This window comes from Thalassophryne amazonica, chromosome 5 (assembly GCF_902500255.1).
Source record: "Thalassophryne amazonica chromosome 5, fThaAma1.1, whole genome shotgun sequence".
NCBI lineage: Eukaryota > Metazoa > Chordata > Actinopteri > Batrachoidiformes > Batrachoididae > Thalassophryne > Thalassophryne amazonica.
In genome coordinates, this window is record NC_047107.1 from 88,559,829 (window position 1) to 88,582,082 (window position 22,254).

The 22,254-nt window shown below is 40.7% G+C and overlaps 1 protein-coding gene and 1 long non-coding RNA gene across 3 annotated transcripts in view; one reads left to right on the forward strand and one right to left on the reverse strand.

Annotated features, from left to right (window-relative positions):
* The window catches only part of dapk1 (death-associated protein kinase 1), a 215,423-nt gene that overhangs the window by 39,563 nt on the left and 153,606 nt on the right, over positions 1 to 22,254 (reverse strand). For both annotated transcript variants that reach the window (XM_034170809.1, XM_034170810.1), the window contains exons 11-14: positions 19,420 to 19,512; positions 6,160 to 6,279; positions 1,536 to 1,634; positions 423 to 521 (exon numbers count right to left, since the gene is read on the reverse strand). In XM_034170809.1, coding sequence (XP_034026700.1) covers positions 423 to 521; positions 1,536 to 1,634; positions 6,160 to 6,279; positions 19,420 to 19,512 — 411 coding nt within the window. The remainder of the gene's footprint in view (positions 1 to 422; positions 522 to 1,535; positions 1,635 to 6,159; positions 6,280 to 19,419; positions 19,513 to 22,254) is intronic.
* On the forward strand, positions 3,969 to 4,188 carry LOC117510909. Its single transcript, XR_004560838.1, has 2 exons — positions 3,969 to 4,004; positions 4,036 to 4,188. It is a non-coding gene; the product is annotated as an uncharacterized LOC117510909 (long non-coding RNA).

A 22,254-nucleotide genomic window follows, 5' to 3' on the forward strand; every position in this document is an offset into this window, starting at 1 on the left:
TAATGATCTTGGCAGAGAAACTACATGGAGCTGAGATTATCTCGGCTCTGCTGGAAGACTCTGCTTTGGATCAGTTTTCTCAGGGAAAACGAATGACAGCTTTGGAAAATCCTTTTGGGAATTGTTGTGCTAAGCATATTTCACAATCAAGGCAACACCCCAGCATCTGAAGCAAACACACAGCCCATCTTTTTCAGCAAGACTTGTTACTATAGAAACAGGAGTAAAAGAAGAAGGAAAAAAAAACCTTATCAGATGCATAGAGTGAATTTTCTCAGGTGACGTGCTGCAAGAAACGTCTGTGTTTGGAAAAACAAACTAATGCTTCCCAAGGGCAAAGAATAGTCGGAATGTGTGATTACAGAAAAAATAGATGCTGAGCAAATTCATGTGTGTGTGTGTGTGTGTACCATTTGACTCACCTTATCTTGCACATCCAAACGGCATTTCTTTTCATGAAGGAACTTAAGGGTCTCCACATGACCGTGTCTTGCTGCATAGTAGATAGCATTGGCACCACTCTAGGAAAGAGAAGTCCCCAATTAAAGTTTCTTAAATTTAATCTGCAGGGGAGGTACGCATGCTGCTTCATGAAATATTGCAATGCCACAATGAGGACGCGCTAACATCCCATATTGACAGTTAAACTATTGTTAACGATTTAAAGGTTGGAAAGTAGTCCTGAGAAGCTGTTTGAGGAACACTCCATCTTCACAATCTTCATGGTGAAGAAAGAGATGAGCCAGAAGGCGAGGCATTCAAAGAAGAGTCAGAAGACTTGGCTCAGCATAGGGAAGCGTGGGATGAGCTGCTTAGTCTGCTGCCACCATGAACCCAGCCAAGCAGCAGAAAATGAATGAATGAATATTTGAGGGACTTTAACATGGCGGAGAATATTTCTGTTATAGTTCTTTAAATATTCTGTTTATCATTTATTTTGCAAGGACATGCATGTTTGTCATATTTTAAAACCTTTCCTTTGTTCTCTTTTTGAAGTTTTGTCATCCGGGTGACACTCACTAATGCTGAATGTAGCAGCTGCCAAGTTTGACCTGGACCTCATCTTTCAGGAGACTCCACATGCGTCTCCTATTCTTTGTGTGGTGGTTCTCTTCTGAATGGCAGTTATTTTCTACACATTTATGCTGTGTCTCTAAGATTACATTGCGACTTTGAGTTAATTTCTCTGCAACTCGCTGAAGTACTATATACACATTGGTCTGTGGATTTCTTGCCCATCACATGACGCTGCAAGGAAGGAGGGTGTTGTATGTTTTCGGACATATATTAAATAAAATGAATTCTCCGCAAGTAAATTATCTTTCTTTTTTTTTTTGGATGACTTAAGTCCAAGCACAGTGAGTTCAAAGTTACTTTTATTCATACCATGAATGGCTCCACTATTAATCCTAACGACAAGCAGTCGTGTGGTTCAGTACTGATTACTGCACTCTATCAATCTGCCTTTTCATTTAAACTCCACAGCTGGTTGTCAGAGCCACACTGATCAGACCAAACAGCTGGGTTCTTCTTACCTTGTCGTGGGCCTGAATCTCTGCACCTTTTTTCATCAGCACCTCGATGATCTGAATGTTGCCTCCTCCAGCAGCTATCAGGAGGGGAGGAGTCCCATGCTGAAATATTCACACATTTACATTTCATGTCACAGTATCAGTCATGTGCTTGTCATGAGTGCAAGTTTTTCTTTTCTTTTTTTAAATGTGTGCTAGAGCTTGAGTGTAAACCTCAGTGTGATAAGATATAATTACACACAGCTGGAACAAAACTGATTTCTCTCACACATACAACCCCCCCCCCCCCCCCCCAAAAAAAAACAACAACAAAAAAAACAAAAAAACAAAAACAAAAAACAACAACAACAAATTAGGTGTGTGAGAACACAGGAAAGTCTGAATCTGTTTGGGGTTGGAGCATTCATCTGTTTGCTGTACCGGAGACAGGTGGACAAAAAAGGAGAAAGACAAATAGAAACAAAGATAAAAAGTCATAACATACCAATGCACTGTTCTTCTCTGTTTAATCTCTTAATCTCTTAGCCACTAACTACTGTCAGCCTAGAAAGACACCAGATGTGTTGCAGGTATGTGCAGTCCCGGTGTCGCAGACCGAACGGTCTGCCCCTAAAAATCAGTCCGCCTTTTGCATCTGCGCATGCGTCATTTCAGAGTACAGCAGCATCACTCTCTACTAGGACCCTCCATGGGCCTTGATTAAAGAAAAGCTGTATATCCATCTTTTAATTTGGGATAGTTTTTTTTCACTTCTCACTCTATTTCACAGCTACGTCCAGCAGTTACAAAAGTGCACTGTATTCACTGTATTAAAAAAAAGACATCTTATCATGTAATTACAAGAAAAGACCTTCTAATTACAACATCAGGATCTCGTAATTATGAGAAAAGATCTTTCAATTATAGGTCTGGCTTTTCGAGGGTTAGTGAACAATCCCCATCATGGATTTGCGACAGGAAAAAGGGAAACCCTCAGTATGCCAGTCATAACCACAATATTAAGAGAAAAAAGCAGAAGAACAAGTGATAGACATCACCCTGCTGAGAGAAGCTTTTTTCAGCGAGTGTTTGGAGTGAAGTTGGGCAGAGCTGAAGCGGGCGGTGTTCAGGCCAGAGACCCCGTCAGAGAGCGAGACAGCAGTAGGTATGATCAAGCAGACACAATCAGAAATTCATATATATATAAATAAAAATAAATAAATAAATAAACACACCTGGTTTGAGCAACAGAGCTTCTGCAGATTTGTCTGAGGTGAGTGAGTCTGGATCCCTCACACAAGTCATTATGTTTACCAATACCCATCCTCCCCCAACCCCACCATCAGATGACAAAGTAAAACCTTTTAAATCATTCTAAAGTCAGTTTTAAGCAGAAACTAGGCCGCTTTAAGCAGAAACGAGGTGATAATTGGTGAATTGCTACTGACTGTCTGAAATGACGTAGGCGCAGCAGCAGCACATTAGACTCAGACATGTTGCTGTGGCGCTCTGATTGGTCTCCTGTCTTTTATGATGAAATAATGCTGAATTTATGTGGAAATGATTGTTCTACAAAAGCTTCAGATATCTGTCGCTGAGATAAGTGATGACTGGAGTGCAGTTTTAAGCAGAAACAAGGTGATAAACTGTGAATCACTGCTGATGCTCAGAAATGACGCTGCTGACGATCTGAAATGACGCATGAACAGTGAAGGCAGAGCAGACCAATTTTTAGGGGGGGAACGTTCAGTAGGAGACACCAGAATTCTAGATTCATCCCGAAGAACCCCCCCCCTTGTAAATCCAGATTCACTTCAAAACTTCCAGTGATGGAACATCAAAACTTGAAGTCCAGAAGGAAGAAGAGAACATCTCTGCTCTTCAAAATGTGAGGAAGGTGTCTCCAAAAACTCCACCAAGATGTCAATGCTCTGGAGGAGACCTTCATCTAGTTAAATATCCACCAGCTCACCTGCAGTCTCTGAAAATTCACACCTGCTGATACGTTTCTAAATAAAGCAAAGGCTTTTTAAAGACCATTTATTTTATTGTTTGAAAAAGCTGTTTTCTTATTATTTTAATATTAAATGGATGAATTGTTAAACATGTCCATGAAGTCAAGGTTCATTCAAAAAGACACTTGCACCTGTAGAAGAAGCCCCGCCCCTATTGTGCACAATTTCAAAGCATTCACAATCACTAGAATGGTCAAATTTATATTTTAGTAATTACTCTGTTAGGATTACAACATTCAAAGCAATCACATTGTCAACGAAGACATAATTAAATGGTGAAATGACTAAATTAAAAAAAGAATTCCAACATGAGGTTTATGTCACATTCAGAAATCCTAATTAAGAAACACACTGCAGTCATTGTTACATAATTTCCTGTTATGTTTATAATAAAAAAATTATATTTATTTATGGTGTCGTTTTTGCAGCTGGTCTGCTCTGTGTCAGCCTGATCCCATCAGATCTCACAAGCTAAGCAGTGCAGTGTCTGGTTAGTACTTGGATGGGAGGTCTCTTCGGAACACCAGCGGCTGTGTGTGTTTCTCCAGGTAAAACTGGAGTTGCGTCAGGAAGGGCATCCGGTGTAAAACTTGTGCCAAATACCTATGCGGATCTGACTGTATTCCCTGTGATGACCTCGAACAATAATGTGAGCAGCTGAACTGACAACAACAACAACATTTATGGTGTCGTTTTCCTGGCTGAAATACTGATATGAATGAATTAATCTACCAGACTTAAAAAATTTACAAAATACTTTTCATGATATTTTATTTGTCTATAAATAAATGTCCAAAGTTCATTATCATGTCAATCAAGAAATTAGCTTATCTGAAACAACAACAGATAAATTATGGTTTTAAATTATAGATGAACAAAGATTTCTAAATAATCTTTTTTTCAACTTAAATTTATTTAATTAAAAGTTTTATAATGTCAGAAATGCTTAATTTCAAAATGTACAGTAATCAGAAATTAATCTTGAGGTAAAAAAAAAAACCCCAAAACATTTGTAAGGTTTGTCTTCAGAAAACTGCTGTGTATAAATTAACAGTTGTGATGTTCCTCTGACACACATTTGTGCATGGCTGTCTTCTGTGTTTGCCCTGATACCTCGTTTTTATTGGACATCCAAAGCTACGTCACAGCACGCAGTGGTTGAAGATGGATTGGGTTGAACTTTGATGGCCTGATGACTAGCAGCAATGCGCACTACCGGCAGAGCATCGCGTTAGCTCAGTTTTTGCCACGTTGCACCACGTCATTAGCGCGACGCTTTTCATTGAAAAATAATGGGTTTTAAAGCGATGCGCAATGTGTTTAGTGTGAAAGGCTCTAAACAGACTTTCATTCTCTCTTTTCTCATTTCTTCTGCACTTCATCAAGCTTCACACTGTTCCATCCTTTCACTGCCTGACAGCTGTCTAAATCAACTCCCCTGAAACTGTAAGTCCAACAGAAAGCAGCAAGTTGCTGAGTCTGGATACACACCTAACAAACAGGCTGGTTAGTGTAAAAATAAATGACAACGTGGCTCTCTCACCTTTATTCCACACTCACAAAACGTGTGCAACTCTGCATGGACCCTTTTTAAACTCAGCTACCACTCAGCAGGCATCCACTCAGTCACCAACTAAGTGAAGCAGTCACCCAGGCTATCTCACTGCTGCTCTGTGGCCACCTCCAAACATCTTTATATAAAGTTCGGAGGTTGTCTGCCAGGGCACTAAAATGACGTCAATCCATATAAATTTAAGAGGGGTACCCATTTTCACAAACTGTGAAAAACTATAAGTCAAACTGCGACAAACTGTGGCTAGTGAAGTGTGTGAGCCAAATTGGCTGTAGTGATGTCACCACTCCATAAAGTTATTACATCACTGCAGTGTCGCAAAACACTGACCACACAACCTCATCTAGACCTGATAAAATGCTACCAAGAATCACCACGAATATCATCACCATCAAAACAAAAAGACACAAATACATCATGATTCAGCCACAGTTTACACATCTTTGGGGAAAGTGCGCCATAAATATAGGGCGCTTTACATATTTTAACCATTATGAAATATGGACAGCAGTTATGAACAACTGATGCTGCTGCAAGCTGCAGCTGAAGATGAAGAACATCCACCGTCATGTGAGCTTGACCATTCCCTGGTGGTTTCTGGTGAGCATTGTGTTTGTTTGTGAAAGAATTTTGCTGGATTGTGGCCATTTATTTTCCTCACGTATCACCAAGAATAGTCATCACTTGACAGAATACATTGATACATAATCAGGATGTTAGTGATGTGAAGATAGTGGAAAAATTTTGAACATTTTAAAAACAAGTGTTGTATTGTGGACCCTTTTGGACGTACTACAGTGTGGCACCTGATGTCAGTAAGACAACAGGATTCATCAAGTCTTCGATCAGTTTACAGTTCGGTTTGCATCGTGTTAAACACATGTAGGCAAAAACCTTGTCTCTACTGAACAAAAATGTTAAAATGTTACACTTTCCAGTGGTTCTGCTCACGTTCGATATCATTTAAGAAGAAAAAACCCCAATAACGGCAGAAGGAGAATATTATTTCCATAAAAAAGAGGCTACATGAATAAAATACAACTTGTTCTAAATGAGTCACCTTGTTGGGCTGGTTAACGTCGTAACTGGTCAAGGAGCCAAGAAGATGCTGCAGACCGGGAACATTGTCATCGTTTATGGCATGGATGATGGCTTTCATCACAAAGGAGTCTTCCTCATCCTAGATGGGTGGACAGATAGTTACGCTCTCATGTTCACAGGATGATCCAATTGTGTGGACATTAATCCTGCCAAATATTTCATGCCATCTTAATATCTTTTTCAGACAGAAAGAAAGATTCTGTACGACAAGCTTCTCTACGACAGAAAGAAAGAACAGAACATGTCAGTGGAAAAATAGGAAAACCAATTTCATTTTTGTACCATAGAATTAAAACATAACACTTCTTTGTGCGGTCTCTTAACCTCCAGAGTCAGTTAGAGGACAGGGAAATCGGTTGTGATGCTCTGCTGCACAAAGAGACGGGGAAGATAAGGGGAGAGAATTTAAGGCGAGAGGTTGATACGCTGTTTGCTCTGCCAAGCGTACTGGTACAGCTACATTCCTCAACACAGCCTCCCTGCAAAGAAACCGAAGACCTAGGTACCTCAGAGAGTCGCAAATATTACACAAATACTGGATGCATAAGCACTAAACCTTCTGCTGACACTGACTACTTAAAATGGTAACTCAGGAAACTGGATGAATATTGGGTAGCTCACCTAAATTACTTGCTAACATGTCTGGACTAGATGTCTAACAAGGTTTGTGTACCTAATAATATTAATACTAAATTTATTTATTCAGCACTTTCCAACCAACATACAAACTGCTTCAAAAATTTAAATACAAGACAATATAACGCTAAACCTGTAAGACCAGCAAAGAAAGAGAGGTGTAAAAGAAGAAAACAACCCTGAACCTTTTGTTCAAAAAACTGTGAACAAGTTTGTTTTGAAATAAATTAAAAAATAAAAGTCACAGAGAAATATAACCAAATCTTTTTTAAAATCTTGCACCAACAACAACAGACTGATGAAATATACAGGTATTGCTATTCTGTAGCTCATGTTTGAGCATGTTTCCTCAGAAGGAAATATGGTCAAAACCTGACTGAAATCTTTCTGTTTGCATGACTGATTGTCGTTTCCAACATAATTCTTTTTCTGTGACTGATATGAATACAAAGATTTGATAAAATATTTGACCATGTTTGTGAGATGTGTATAAATGTGAATAGTAGAATGAGAATGTCTGTCAGTCACTTTCTTTAACAACAAATGACAGGATGTCTTTACCTAAGAAGATAAATACTTATTAACTTCACATATTATCTTTAATCATTAGAAATCAGTTCTTCATATCTAGATGTAAATTATATAATATTTGGTGTTCCAGAACCAAGTCCAAACATGTCATATATTTATTTTATATTGGATATAAAACAGATATATCACATGCTTCATCATGTTCATTTACGGTGCATCCAGAAAGTATTCACAGCACTGAGTTAACAGAAGTTAATGTCTGCGAAAGGTCTTGGAAGTCAATCCAGAGGTGTTATCAGGTTACAAAAACAGCGTTTTCAGTTTTAGAAGTGTTTGTTTATCACTAGTTTTTACATAATATATGACAAAGAGGTTATATTTACACACAAACAAAACGGTTTGCAGGTAGTCAGTGATGTCACCAGACCTGCAATACACCTAGTGGTGCAACCTGGACACATCTTCAGTGACTCTCCCGAGATCACTGGGTGTTTCGGGTCTTAGTCATACACCCTCACTCGGGCGACCCAGCCGGGGGTGATCAGTCCCCCGACTTGTGTCCAGGTAGCGCACTACGCAGGGTTTGCCTTTTAGAATAAATAGTTGTGTGCCTTAAGGGCACCAAAATCTGAAAAGTTTGGTGCCCCTCAAAAAAGTTCGGTACCAAACCTACCGCTACGCAGCATAGCGGCAAAGCAACTAGGGGGGTCTGGGGGCATGCCCCCCACAAAATTTTGATATAAAAGGATGCAAATTGTGCATTCTGGTGATATCTGGGGCAGATCTGGGGCGAAATTATGGAAGAACAAAAAACGAAAGAGATCCGCACAGCCAGTTAGCTCCCAAACAAGCCTTTAATAACACACCAAAGGTGACGTTTCGGGCCTCGCCCTTCATCAGACAGGATGAAATTATGGAAGGGAATTTTTGTGCTTTTGGAGTAATATTTTCTGAAATTTCGAAATTTTCTAATCTTGTCAGAAGCTGAGATGACCCCATGCCAATATGCACAGGCAGATTGGCATGGGGTCATCTCAGCTGCCGATGTTTTATTAAACATCCAGCCCATTAACAATCATGGCTGCCATGAGTGTTGATTACACTTGTTGTGATTACAGAAAATCTATTAGCAGTCATCATGGTCATCTGCCATTCTCTGCAGCACTTCAAGGTGTTCTTCCTCAGAATCAGAATTAAGCTCAGAATCTAAGGCAGCTCTTCCCTCAAAAACTCTGTCATAATTGTGTTTATAAACCAGTCACCATTTGCTTTTATTATACATCTGTGTAGGTAATAAATAAAATAATCTTCACGGATGATTTGCTCGCACGCGCATGTAGAGAAATAAAAAAAAAAAACTCTCCGCTGGCTGCTGTTTGCTCTTCCCTCAAAAACTCCGTCATAATTGTGTTTATAAACCAGTCACCATTTGCTTTTATTATACATCTGTGTAGTTAATAAATAAAATAATCTTCACGGATGATTTGCTCGCGTGCGCACGTAGAGAAATACAAAAAAAAAAACTCTCCGCTGGCTGCTGTTTGCTCTTCCCTCAAAAACGCTCCATTTGATCTGTGTATAATAAAACGCGGCATTACAAACAGAGGAGAAGAACATTTTTTGATGACGTTTTGTGTATGTGTCGGTCTCAGAAAGTCAAATTCTGTGCAAATTTTGTCCAAATTTGATAGATTTCTGTACAGTTATGAAATAAAAAAGGTGGATTCCAGTCGGGAATGCAACTCTAAAGAGTTGTGTGCCCGCCCCCAAAGTAGGGTGCCACGGGTTCCCGGGTAACCGCTAAAATCGAACCCTGGCACTACGCCACGCCTCCCCCCTCCTCAACCAGAGCCACCGTGAAGCCTTCTCAGCTGCTTCCAAGATGTTCTTGGTGGCTCTCCGCCTATGCAGTCCGCAAATCCCAAGGAGTTCAAGGACGCGGTGTAGGGATCTACCTGCAAAGCCCCTGCAGCCCACCTCAATTGGCTCGCAGCGGGCATTCCAACCGTTCCTCCGGCACTCAGCCACAAGCTCTGCATATTTTGCCCTCTTCCTCTCCTGGGCTTCCTCCATTCTGTCCTCCCAGGGAACCGTTAGCTCAAGGAGCACCACCTGCCGGCTGGACGTTGACATCAACACCATGTCTGGCCGGAGTGTCGTGGCTGCGATGTTGTCCGGGAATCGCAACTGTCTCCCCAGATCGACCAAGAGCTGCCAGTCTCTTGCTGTTGTAAGCAGGCCCCCTTGAGTCTTCTTGGAGGGCTGAGATTTCTCCCCTGCTCGGACAAAAGCAATTGCGCTCTTGGTTGGTTGTTGTCCCTTGTTGATGCCGGTACAGATGGTGTCTGCTACTGCCCGCAGGACCTGGTCATGGCGTCAGCAATACCTCCCATCTCCCAAGGCCTTTCAGCAACAGCTGAGGATGTGTTCTAAGGATCCCTTCTTCTGGCAGAGCTGGCACACAGGTGAGTCCGTCAGGCCCCAGGTGAACAGGTTAGCAGGGCTTGGGAGGACATCATATACCGATTGGACGAGGAACTTGAAATGATGTGGCTCCGCCTTCCACAGCTCAGTCCATGTAATTTTCCAGCTTGTGACATGCTCCCACTTGGTCCAAGCCCCCTGCTTGCTCATGCCCACCGCTCTGCTGAAGCGAGCCTCTTCCACCTCTGCCCGAACCTCCTCCTGTATGAGCTTCCGCCTTTCCTTCCCTTTAGCTCTGCTGAAGCAAGGCTTCGGGATGCTACCCAGCCCTGCCCGACCTGTGGCCACTGTACCCACCAAGATACTGTGCCGCAGCCTTGCCTCTGCTCTAACACTAACGTCCGTCAAATGTCTTGTAAATTACTTCAGATGGGTTATTAGGTTCCAAAAATAGCATGTTCAGTTTTAGAAGTGTTTATTTCTCGTTAGCTTTTACGGAATATAAGAGAAACATGTTATATAAATGCATAAATTAAGTGGTTTGAAGGCTCGGCCACACGGCACAAGGCGATAGCTGAACAAAGGACAAAGTCAAAAATTCACAAATCGCCAATGTTCCTGCATTATATCGGTAGGATGGGTGAAGTTGGATGACAGTCAAACAGAACGCAAATGATAAACATTCAAGACAGAAAGCAAAACAGAATATGGACGAACTGAGGTCGCCGTTGTGATTTGTTCACATTTTTCAACAGTTTGAAAATTCTGACAAAGCGCCAGTTGCAGGAATGAAACTGGATGACGGTTAAACAATGCCTCCGAAAGTCAACGTAAGTCCAGATTTCTTGTTTTGTTTGGGCTTTGTTGTCCTTTGTTAGTGCAGTGTGAAGGAGGGCTTTAGATACCTAGCAGTAATAGGACTGGACTTATGCTGAGCACAGACAGACACAAAGTCTTCGCAATACCTGATAGCCATATCTGGTGGCCTTGGGCAAAAATAGGCTTTGTCAAAATCCTGTGGTTTGGCAATACCTTGGGATCCCCTGGGAAGAGGTGAGGGAGGTGATGGTCCAGTGGTTAAGCGTTGGGCTTGAGACCAGAGGATCCTTGGTTCAAACCTCAGCCTGACCGGAAAATCACTAAGGGCCCTTGGGCAAGGTCCTTAATCCCCAAGTTGCTCCCGGTGTATAGGGAGCACCTTGCATGGCAGCACCTTCACATCGGTGTGAGAGTGTGTTTGTGTGAATGGGTGCATGTGAGGCATAATTGTAAAGCGCTTTGAGCATCTGAAGCAGATGGAAAAGCTCTATATAGTCCATTTACCATTTATTCTTAAATTTATAAATAGTACATCAATAATAACAATAACTAATAAAAAATATATTATTTTTCGAAGTTGTAGAATCTGATGAATATTATTGTGAAAAAATTTCTTCAAAAGTGGACCTTAAAGAGGTTTGGGTCTGCCCCCATACAGAATTCTGGAAACTGTCTTTAAGACACAATGTTTTAAAAGTTAAACCCTGGTCTCACCAAATAATGGATGAATAATGATCCACGCAGCATTTTTTTTTTTTTTTTTTTGCTAAGAGAGAATTTACTGAGGCAGTATTGTTGGTTAACGAGGCTCATCTCTGAGCGTGGTGCTAATTTCAAGATGTTCAAAATTTAGCTCCAACAGCGTGGGGTAGTTGTGTACGAGTTACTACGATGACTAACGAGGATTACACAGCCATGTTTGTGGTGCAGACGAGGCTGCTAAAAGCCCATTATCCCAGCACCTGGAAGCTAAGCACGACCTGAGAGGCTATTTTTGGAGCGGCTGCCCTCTTGCAAACACAATTCCACCTGCTCTGTGCGTTGGACGCTGTACATAAAATAATTATTTTGTAGCGGATTAATCATTTTCTTTCAAACCTTGGACAATGAAAACACCTCTAATCACTTATGGAATCACAGAAGACTGTTTCGTTTGGATGCTTTTTTCCCCTTCTCTCCTGCTCCATGATGAACGTATTTTGAAACAACTTAAAGGTAAGTATTTTTAATGTTTTTATAGCTTGGTAAAACAGTTGTATGTTCATTCCTAGCTGTAAAAGTATGTCTATGATAGATTTAATCATTTGTTAATGTACTAGATTGAGCTCCACTATGTGTGCACACTGACAGAATGACTCGTGCGCAAAACAAGCATTTAGGCACAATGCCAGCTCGCAAAAGAGTGATTTTGCAGTCAAAAATAGATGAACACAAAGTTAAAAGTTGGATCACAGCGTCAAAGTGGCTGTATGTTTAAAGCCGCGGAAGAAATAACACCAGTAAAGCTGCGGCAAGGAGTGCAAAGCTGTCCAGGAACACAGAACGAGAGCGCGCAAAAGAGTGAGTTTGCAGACATAACACAAAGTTAAGAGTTGTATCACGGTGACTGTAAGCCATGGAAGAAATAAAGAAATATTTTTTGGAAGTGATCCACAGTTGCGGTAGCGGGTGTATATAATTAAAGCGACGACCTCATCGTGGTGACTTTTTTTTGGAAGTGACCTACAGTTGCAGCAGCGCACACTCACTCAATGCAGCATCTTTTTTTTTGGACTGCGTTTAAAAAAATGTGACATCTTTAATGGATGCTGTGAATTGAAAACCCACACTTTAAAGGGACCAAGTGTGGGATGGCTGGAGGTTTGGACCAAACCCATGCCTAAATGTGCACCAACGTCATGTTATCATGGCGCTACATGGATCATATGTGGCTTGACGTGGATCATATGCGGCGACACGAGCCACTTGAGGCTGGATGAGGCTCGGTCGTGTCTCACGAGAGGCTGATGCCTGGCACATGCACGGTACAGAGAGGCACATAGAGGCGCATTAGTAGTGGATACGTGATGGCTTAAAACGTGGATATTTCTTCAAATAATCACTGACACACCCATGCATGGCTCATTATTCATGGCTTATTATTCGGTGGAACTGAGACTTTAAAATAAATAAATAGATGAAATAGTTGAAACATAAAACACAAATTGACAACATGAAAATAAAAATAAGTAACTATAACAGAGTATAGGCAGCAAAGTCTTAAAGTAGACCTGCATTGAAATAAATGCAGTCAGATCTTTGGACCAAAAAATGACTTATATTTACACATAAGATCCTTGTGAATGTAGTAAAGTAAATCTGCAAGCCCAGATCTGTCATTCAACGGAGAAATCTTCATTTAAAAATGAGAAATTTACAGCTAAAATTTAGCCCTCCGCAAAACTGTCAGCACATCCGGGACGCTGCCGAGACGTCAGGGATAAGACCCTATCCCAGCATGCATTGCGCGCGCCAACTGTAATTTGTGGATTTACGTCAGTTTGCATTTGCACCTTTTTATTGTCTTATACGGAAGGATCTACTTTTTTTAAAACTTCATATTGTCTTGCGATACGCTTGGTGAGTACACCTTTCTTTTATTTGTGTTTGAAAATTATTTTGGGGACTTTTTCATACGCCCGTTTGACTGAGTGGTGTCGCATTGAAAATCTACTGTCTTTCACCTCCGGTGTTACTGTCGCTGGGTACGGATGCGGGACCCGCAAAGAATTCAAGTCATTAAAAAGATATAAACCTCTCCCAGCGGCCACGGAGCTCTGCGGCTCCGATTACCGAGACGTGCGGCACTGCGGATTTTGCCGCAAGAAGTCTGTCCTTGCGAGCAACAGGTGTCACCGGCCGCTCCGCATCAAAATGGCGAGCGTGGTCTCTGGACTTGTGCCAAGTTGGCTGCACCTCCATTCAGTAGACAGAGCCGTGTCTGCAGCTGCACAGTAGACACGGGGGTGTGAGTGGCCCGCGGTGGAATTTAACGAGCGCATGCACTCGGTAAGTGCATCGGAGGCAGAGAGAGAGAGGCGTCGGGGAAGAATGGCGCCTGCTGTCGATGTCGCCGCTGATCTGAGCATGCAGAGCTGTATCTTGCATTCATTGCAGCTTACTTTTGGATGTTGAAACCAGGATGTGTATAACAGTAACATTACTAATAGATAAAATCAATTTCAATGCGGGATCGGACTGAAGGCGGGAGCGCGTCGTCTTGTCCATGACGTCATGGAAATGATCCGGATGTACAAACTGTTTTCGTGGAGGGCTAAATTTTAGCTGCAAATTTGTCATTTTTAAATGAAGATTTCTCCGCTAAATTACAAATTTGGGCTTACAGATTTACTTTACTGCATTCACAAGGGTCTTATAAATACATATCAGCTATTTCTTTCTTAAATCTGACCACATTTATTTCAATGCAGGTCTACTTTAAGTCTAGTTTTAAAAACTGTAGTTGAACTGGACTGCTGAACACAGTAAACTCCAGAGTAGGTGTGCAGACTGAAAAAGCTCGGTCAGCTGCTGTATTTTTCCTAAGCTTGTGCGTGGCACGTGTCTGATCATATGGTTGAACTGACTTGGCCTTACAAGACAGTGTGCAACCATTGCACAAAGCAAACTTTAAAAGTCATGTACTACTCAGAGACACAGAGTGCTGCTCTATACTTCTGTTTATTGACTACAAAGGACGCAGCATTGCTGATTCTTCCAACTCACCTGTGACACATACAAGCTCCTTTGATGAGAAAACAGGACAAGCCTCGACCTGCAGTAAATCAATAAGCTGCTCTCGGAGGAAGCTGAACTCGTTATTCTCCAACTCACACGGGGACTTGAGCAACAACAGCATTCTTTTTGTGAAACTGTCTGTGTAACAATGGGAATCTGAATAAACTAAGGTATGCCAAACCTTTTGACAGTGTGAATACATTATCCAGGTATATCCTCATACTTTATGCAGCAGCCGATCTGCTCTGTGTAAGCCTGATCCCATCAGATCTCAGAAGCTAAGCAGTGCGGGACCTGGTTAGTACTTGGATGGGAGACCTCTTTGGAACACCAGCGGCTGTGTGTGTTTCTCCAGGTAACACTGGAGTTGCATGAGGAAGGGCATCCGGCGTAAAAAACTTGTGCCAAATATCAATGCGGATCTGGTTGTATCCGCTGTGGCGACCCCAAACACAAAACGGGAGCAGCCGAATGGACAACAACATCTTCATACTTTATGTAGCAAATAATATACACAGTACTCTATAAACCTTTCAGTCACATGAAGGTCATCCTTAAAAATATTGTGTCTATCATGTATTGTTAATGAGTTCCCATTGTCACAAGAAAAGTAACATTGTCCTTAATAATATGCAAATTTATGAATCTCCCCCAAAAAACCCTCATGTATTTATCTTGTAAATATGAAGTATCTACCACATGTTCTTATTGCTTTATCATGTTAACAACAAATAATTTCCTCAATGTCCACATTAACCCTCAATCGACTGAGTGGGGTCATTTATGACCCTGGGCATATATATTTTTGTGCACTATTTTTCTAATTTTAATCAGAAATGTTTCCTACTATGAATTTGTCAATCTATTTGTCCTGCATTTGTTCAAAGAATTTTGCAAGGATCGGCCAATCTGTGTGGTAAGTACAATCCAAACTTCTGCGAGGTCACTTATGACCCCGGGAAGATCTGTGAAATTTTTGACATCATGGCTTCAGATGGAATTATAATTTGCCAACTCTAATCATTATATTTTAATGTAAGCAGAGCCAACCGATTTACAGCTGCACAACCATTAAAACTGAAAAGGATACCAGACAAATATATTACAGAGTGAAATAAATATGAAGGACGCCAAAACAATCATCTATATAGAAGTATTCCAATATAAAGTCAATGGGGCCATAAATAACCACACTTGGTCACATTAGTCGATTAAAAATAGCTTGGTTGCTTGAGGGTTAATATGCAAATTTCTGCAGATAATTCTCTGAACAAGTAAGGTACTAGCTTAGTAGTTGGCACTTAACCCTGGTTAACTGAAAGGCATTACAGGCAGAACAGTTTTCTGTTCCACACTACACATGAAGATAAGTAGAATTTCCTCCCTTGAGAGTGTTGTATAAATTAATTTATGCCATCCCACACAAGGTGAATGCATGGCATCATATACTTGAGCGACAATGTGATCACTGATTTGAAATAAATGTCAGTATCTCGAAATTGAATATAATCAGATACATCAAACTGATTAGTTAATCCTTACCTCGCTAATTACTGCCATGCAAAATTGTAAAATTCTATTTACTGTTTTTTCAGGACCATAATTCATGCTTTTTTGCTTGTTTGGCTTATATGCCAAAAGTATACTGCATTATCATCAAGACAGCAGTGTTCACAAGCTGCTCCTGTATATTGATTTGAGTGAGGTATTGTCTCTCTGCACTCCAAAGTAAAAGGTGGTGATAAAGGGCCTCATGTATCAAAGTTGCGCACTTGTGGCATAAATTTACGGTGTAAATTTGAAGTACACCGAAGTTGCCGTGACATGTATCAAGCAGTGCGCACCTGCCCATTTCCGGCATACGCCCGACGTGACCTTGATAAATGCGGCGGGTGAAAACAATCATAATTCTAATAAACACGCCCATAAATATTCAGACTCCGCTTCAGACACACCCTCATTTTACAACATGGAAGCCAGGTAGACGGCAAAGAAAAAGAACTCCACCAATCATGACGCGTGCTAATGGAGCGTCAAAAGCGGCCGTCGTATTAATTGTTTTGTAGTATAATCAAAAAGGTGTTACAGTGGTCCCTCATTTATCGCGGGAGTTACGTTCTAAAAATAGCCCGTAATACGCGAAACCGCGACGTAGTCAGCGTTATTTTTTTACAATTATTATAGACGTTTTAAAGCTGTAAAAACCCTGTAAAACCACTTTATACACTTTCTCAATCAGGCATGAACATTTTCTCACTTTTCTCTCGTGTGTAAACACTCTCAAAGTTCAAACCTTAGTAGAAAAATAACACCAAACTGTTTTCAGGCCCAAACATTTGTTTGAGAAATAAAAATAGAACGTTTTCCTATAAATAATTATGATGGCTTTTAGAACTAACAAATTTAATTTTAACGATCAATGTACGAGGTTGGACACATAAGAAATTATTAATAGTGACTGACCAGTATTTCACAGATCGCGCCTCTTCGTCCTGACGCCGCGCCTTTTTCCACTCACACCTGGCTGCAGGTGTCTTTTTCCGAATGACAAACACAGTTATGAGTAGTTGTTGGCGCTCTTTTTCTTCTGGGCGAGAAGATTCTTATAAACATACACGCAGAACACAGAACACTGTAAAAAAAAAAAAAAAAAAAGCATGCAAAATTGGACTAAAAACTCCACGAAACGACGAGGCCGCGAAAGGTGAACCGCGTTATAGCGACGGACCACTGTATTCTCTTTTCACGTCAATAATTCTTGACATGTGGATATTTGCTCGCTAAATTAATAAGACATGCCTTATTTTTCAGATTTCTGTATTTTTTTTAATTTATTTATTTATTTTATGTTAACAAACGAATGGAGACGACAAAACCTGACTGCAGCACGGGCGAAGGGAATGACAACACTACAGTTGTAATTATCAATTTCATTGTCTAAAACGATCACACCACATAAAGTTAAGCTCAGCGCTGCTCTGGCTCCAGGCTCGAAGCGTGGAGAAAAAGGCGAGCAGCGCTTTCTTTGCGGTCAGCGCTGTGGCCATGATCGTGCTCGACAGACCAGCAAACCCGCAAAAGCGGGATTTATATTGATTATTATGTAGTATAATCTGGAAAGTGTTATTTATGTAACATATGCATTGATTTGTATGATGGCACTGTTTATCAGGCCGATCATATTCATTTTTATGTGGATTCCAGCGCTGGTTCATTTTGGCGTATAATTTACACCACCTCTCGACCTGGTGTATATTTTCAGCGCAGCGTACGTCAACGACCACACTGATAAATGCCAAGTGGCACAGCCGTTTTGGCGTACACCCCATATACGCTCAAATATCGCCGTACGCACGTTGATACATGAGGCCCAATGAATCAAATTAGCTGGATGGCAACTGCTGTAATACAAGAGGAAGACGCTCTGAATGAGGAGGAAGTGCTGATTCTTACAAAACAAGTGGAATGAATAAATACTGCTCTCAAACTGAAAGACCACACTCTGCACTCCACTTGTTTCCACTTTGTGGGACAGCCGGAAACGCAATGGGGAGACAGCTAGGCTAAAGTAAGGCTAACTATAATGTTTTAACAATGTAAAATCATATATAAGGTTTATTTACAGTGACCAGGGAAAATGTGCACAGGTTCAGCTCAGCATTTATGTTTTCATATGTCGGCTGGTGACAACAAGCAGTTTACTCTGTGCTCTTTGTGCCTCATACCACATTAATGAGCTCATTAGCTTTAGCTTGTTAATACAGTGACTGTTATAAATAAATAAATAAAGCACCAATTTAATTAATTTGACTCTTGTTGCATAAAGTGATACCACTATGTTTCAACAATAAATGTGTAGATGTGTAAATAAATGTAAATAGACCAATGTGACTTACATATGTTTTATCCTCATCATGATGCATTTTTGGACAAATGCGACTAATACGCCGATGTGACATACGAGGACTGTTAGAAAACTATCCGACCTTTTTATTTTTTTAAAAAACTATATGGATTTGAATCATGTGCGCTTGCATCAGCCAAGCTTGAACCTTCGTGCGCATGCGTGAGTTTTTTCACGCCTGTCGGTTGCGTCATTCACCTGTGGGCAGGCTTTGAGTGAGCACTGGTCCACGCACCTCGTCGGATTTTCATCGTCAGGGAAATGGCTGAGCGATTGGAGCAGCACTGAATCAAATTTTTCCAGAAATTGTGAGAGCCAGCCAGGTGGAAACCATTCGGAAGATTCAGATGGCTTTCGGTGAGGATACTTTGGGCGTCACACAGATTAAGGAGCATTACAACCGGATTAAAGACGGCCCACAGTGGCGGAGGGCGCGCCGTGCTCCGAGCGGCCATCGACAGGCTGAAACGACCAGATCATTTCCAAAGTGAACGCTGTGTTGATCCGGACCGTCGTCTGACTACTACTAACAGTGGAATGTGTCGCAAAAGTGCTGATGTCCACCTCTTCTGCAATTTCTCTGGTAGTCAGACAATCAAATGTCCAAGCAGCGGGAAAGCTCTCCGCCTGAGCTCAGCTCAAAGTTTTGAACACGTCCAAAGCTTTCTGATGAACTTGCCGGAAATCAGCTGACAAGGAACTGATTTTGTGGATGGAAAAAGGACTTTTGTCCTTTAAAGCCTCAGTGTGACTTGGGCTTTAAAGTTGCACCCATAAGAAGTCCTACAATTTCAAGAAGAAGCTATAAACATATGCAACAGTTGTGCAAATAAAGAGCACAATTTCATGTTACATGCTCAGATTGCTGAGGTACAAAGGCCAAGCTTTATCCAAGAATCTGGGGTTGCACTGAAAGAACACACTGCAGAAAAAGTCATTAACAAGCTTCAGAAATCACAAGATTAGATGTGTCCTGTTCTCAGTCTTGATGGTATTACCGCATTCAATGTGGATCAATATGTCAGCTGTATTAATGATAATCAGTTGTGTGTTGTGATTTCTTTTAATTGCCCTTTGGACATTCTTTCAGTGCAGAGTAAATAAGAGAAGCTGTGTTTGCAGTCTTACCAATGTGTCATCACTGCGTGCTACGCTGATGTTACTTCTGGACAGAAAGGAGCGGGAGAGGCGGTTGCATAAAGAAATCAGTCGGACAGATTGCTGGAAAAGAGGAGGATGGTTGTAAATGAATTAATAATTACAAGGATGAAACAAGGTTAAGTCAAATCAAGCAAAGTGAACAATAATAATCCAATTTATGACTGCATTTAAATTCATTTAAGTCACATAGTTAATAAGTTTGTGTTACAAACCCCACAGCCTCCTGGCATGTTTATACACACACACACACACACATATTATATTATATATATATGTGTGTGTGTGTATATATATACTAAACGAATAAATACATAAATAGCACGATTAGACCATTCTATCTCTCTGTCTGTTCTTTTCATGCTGTTCTTTGTCCTCCATCCTACAATTCAGATAAATTTTTGTCGCATTACTGTTTGTGTCAGCGAAGTTATTCAAGGCTTCCCAGTTGTGTTGGGAGCACAGATTCTTCTTTTCTTTTAAACAGGATCTGCATAGTCCAAACAGCTTATTTTTTATGTCGTTTTAAATGGAAGCTGTAGAATTAAATAATTTTGATAAAATATCATTAGTTATTTCTTCCTAACAAAAGCAATCAGTGCACATAGGTCAATGACTTTAAAAACCTGATATTTTTTATTTTTACAGTTTCTGGCTATGAAAAGAGACAATGGAGAGGGAAAATATCACAGAAAATTAAACATATTTATTGTATATGTAGCACACGAGGGGTCACCAGTGCAAAATATCGGTCACACTTATGGGCACTTTGACTAATGTATAAATAAATTCAATCTTTATTCAATTTTAGTCAAATTCACTTAAAATATTTAAGTGTGTTATAGTGGAAAAAAATAGCTTTTTAAGTCTGCTCTACTTCTAACCATGACTGTGCTGTTCCCGTAGGACTTGCAGGAGCAGTGAAAAATGTCTCATGAACCCACAGTGAGGAAAAACGGCGATGGGAGTAATAACACCCAGGAACAACTTGGGGTTCAGAGGGTTCCACAAACCATTTGGCTGCTTCTTGGTGTATCTGACTTGAGTCTGTCTTTCTATAGTTGTACATTAACTACAAGGATTTTTGCTATGCGTTGCTTATGGCCCAGTCACACTGTACACAACGATTCCTGAACAAAGGGAAAAAGTAAAAAAAAAAGTCACAATTCGTTGAGAAAAGGTGGACGAAAGAGCTTTATCACCGAACAGCCTGCGAAGCAAGAGTGCAAAAGGGACGAAAGAGGAACTTAACAAAACTGAAGCTCACGATCTCGGCGCTTTAATGAAACATGCCTGAAGCCACAGCTGGAGCAGTGTGTGTCTGCATCTCTGAGTTCCAGGACTCGGTGCTGGGATGGAGCTCATAGCACATGAGTCCTGGAGAAACTGCAAACAGAATCTGTGGAGATCTCTGGACGAGGAACCTGCTCTGGTTCCTCATCCAGAACAAAAGAGGGATCATCTCCATCATCATCAGAATCCTCACTGTCTGTCGATACACTGCGCGCTCCGTCTTGCTCCAAAAAAAAAAAAAAAAAAAAAAGTGTGCTGTGGTCACTGCTGTATCACTGTATTATGTTCTAAGCCATATATATTGATTTATAACAGAAAACTGTCAAAAGGGAGAATAAATCTAAATCTAAGTGTAAAGATCATTGAATATAGAGCAGTAAATTAATCAGTCCATGTCACCAGCTGATCACTGATCCACAACATGAATTCTTCCTTCCAGAACAGCTCTTTATATAATCATTTTGATTCATCTGCCTGTTGCCACATGTACAGAAGGACTGGATTGTCATTCCTACACTCATATTGTTATATTTAATACAAAATAATAAGCGCACACAGCAGCAGCAGCTGCTGCTAATGCTGCATTCAAGTACTGTCGGATTACACAACTTTTTTGTTGTTTTAAATTCAACAGTTGCTTGTGGTGAAATAATTAATTATATCCACACAAAAGATAAATTCTGGCCTATGTAAGGTGCCTGAGCCCTTTGAAGCTGACCCCCCACACAGATAAAAAAATCCAAGCAAGCAGGCTGAGTTTGCCCTGTAATTTCCGATGGTACATGAAGCAGCAGCAGCCTCAGCGCTCACAAACCGGCTTCTGCACTGTGTGAAAACATTCAGCTGCTCCAACGAAGTCAAATTAAACAATAACGTTATAATAACTAAACAAAGGATTAAAAAATGTCAAGAAGGACAGCAAACAACTTAAAGAAGAAAGAAGTAACCTAGATAAACTACTGGCATATAAAGCAGAAGGAGCATTGCGTTTCACAGACAAAAATATTATGAGATGGGCAACCGTGCAAGCCGCTTGCTGGCCTTTCGATTAAGAAAAGCCCAAACCAGCCGCATTGTAGCTAAAATAATTCATCCCTCAATGAGAAAGGAAGTGTTGCACCCAAAAGAGATAGCAGGAGCATTTGGAGAATTCTATGAAAAACTCTACACACCAGAGACTTCAAGCACGACTAATGATTTGGATAACTTCTTTAAAGATTTGACTTTGACTAAATTAACACAGGTTGAAGCAGAGGACTTAACTAAACCCATTACAAAAATAGAAATAGAAGGGGCTATAAAATTACTGAAAAATCACAAAAGCCCTGGACCTGATGGGATAAGTGGGGAATTTTATAAAGCATTTATAAAAGAACTCAACCCAATATTATGTGACGTGTTTAACTATGCTCTAAAAGAAGGGGACCCACCAAAAAGCTGGTCTGAGGCTATAATATCAGTAATTCATAAGGAAGGAAAAGACCAGAAAGAGTGTGCGTCTTATAGGCCCAT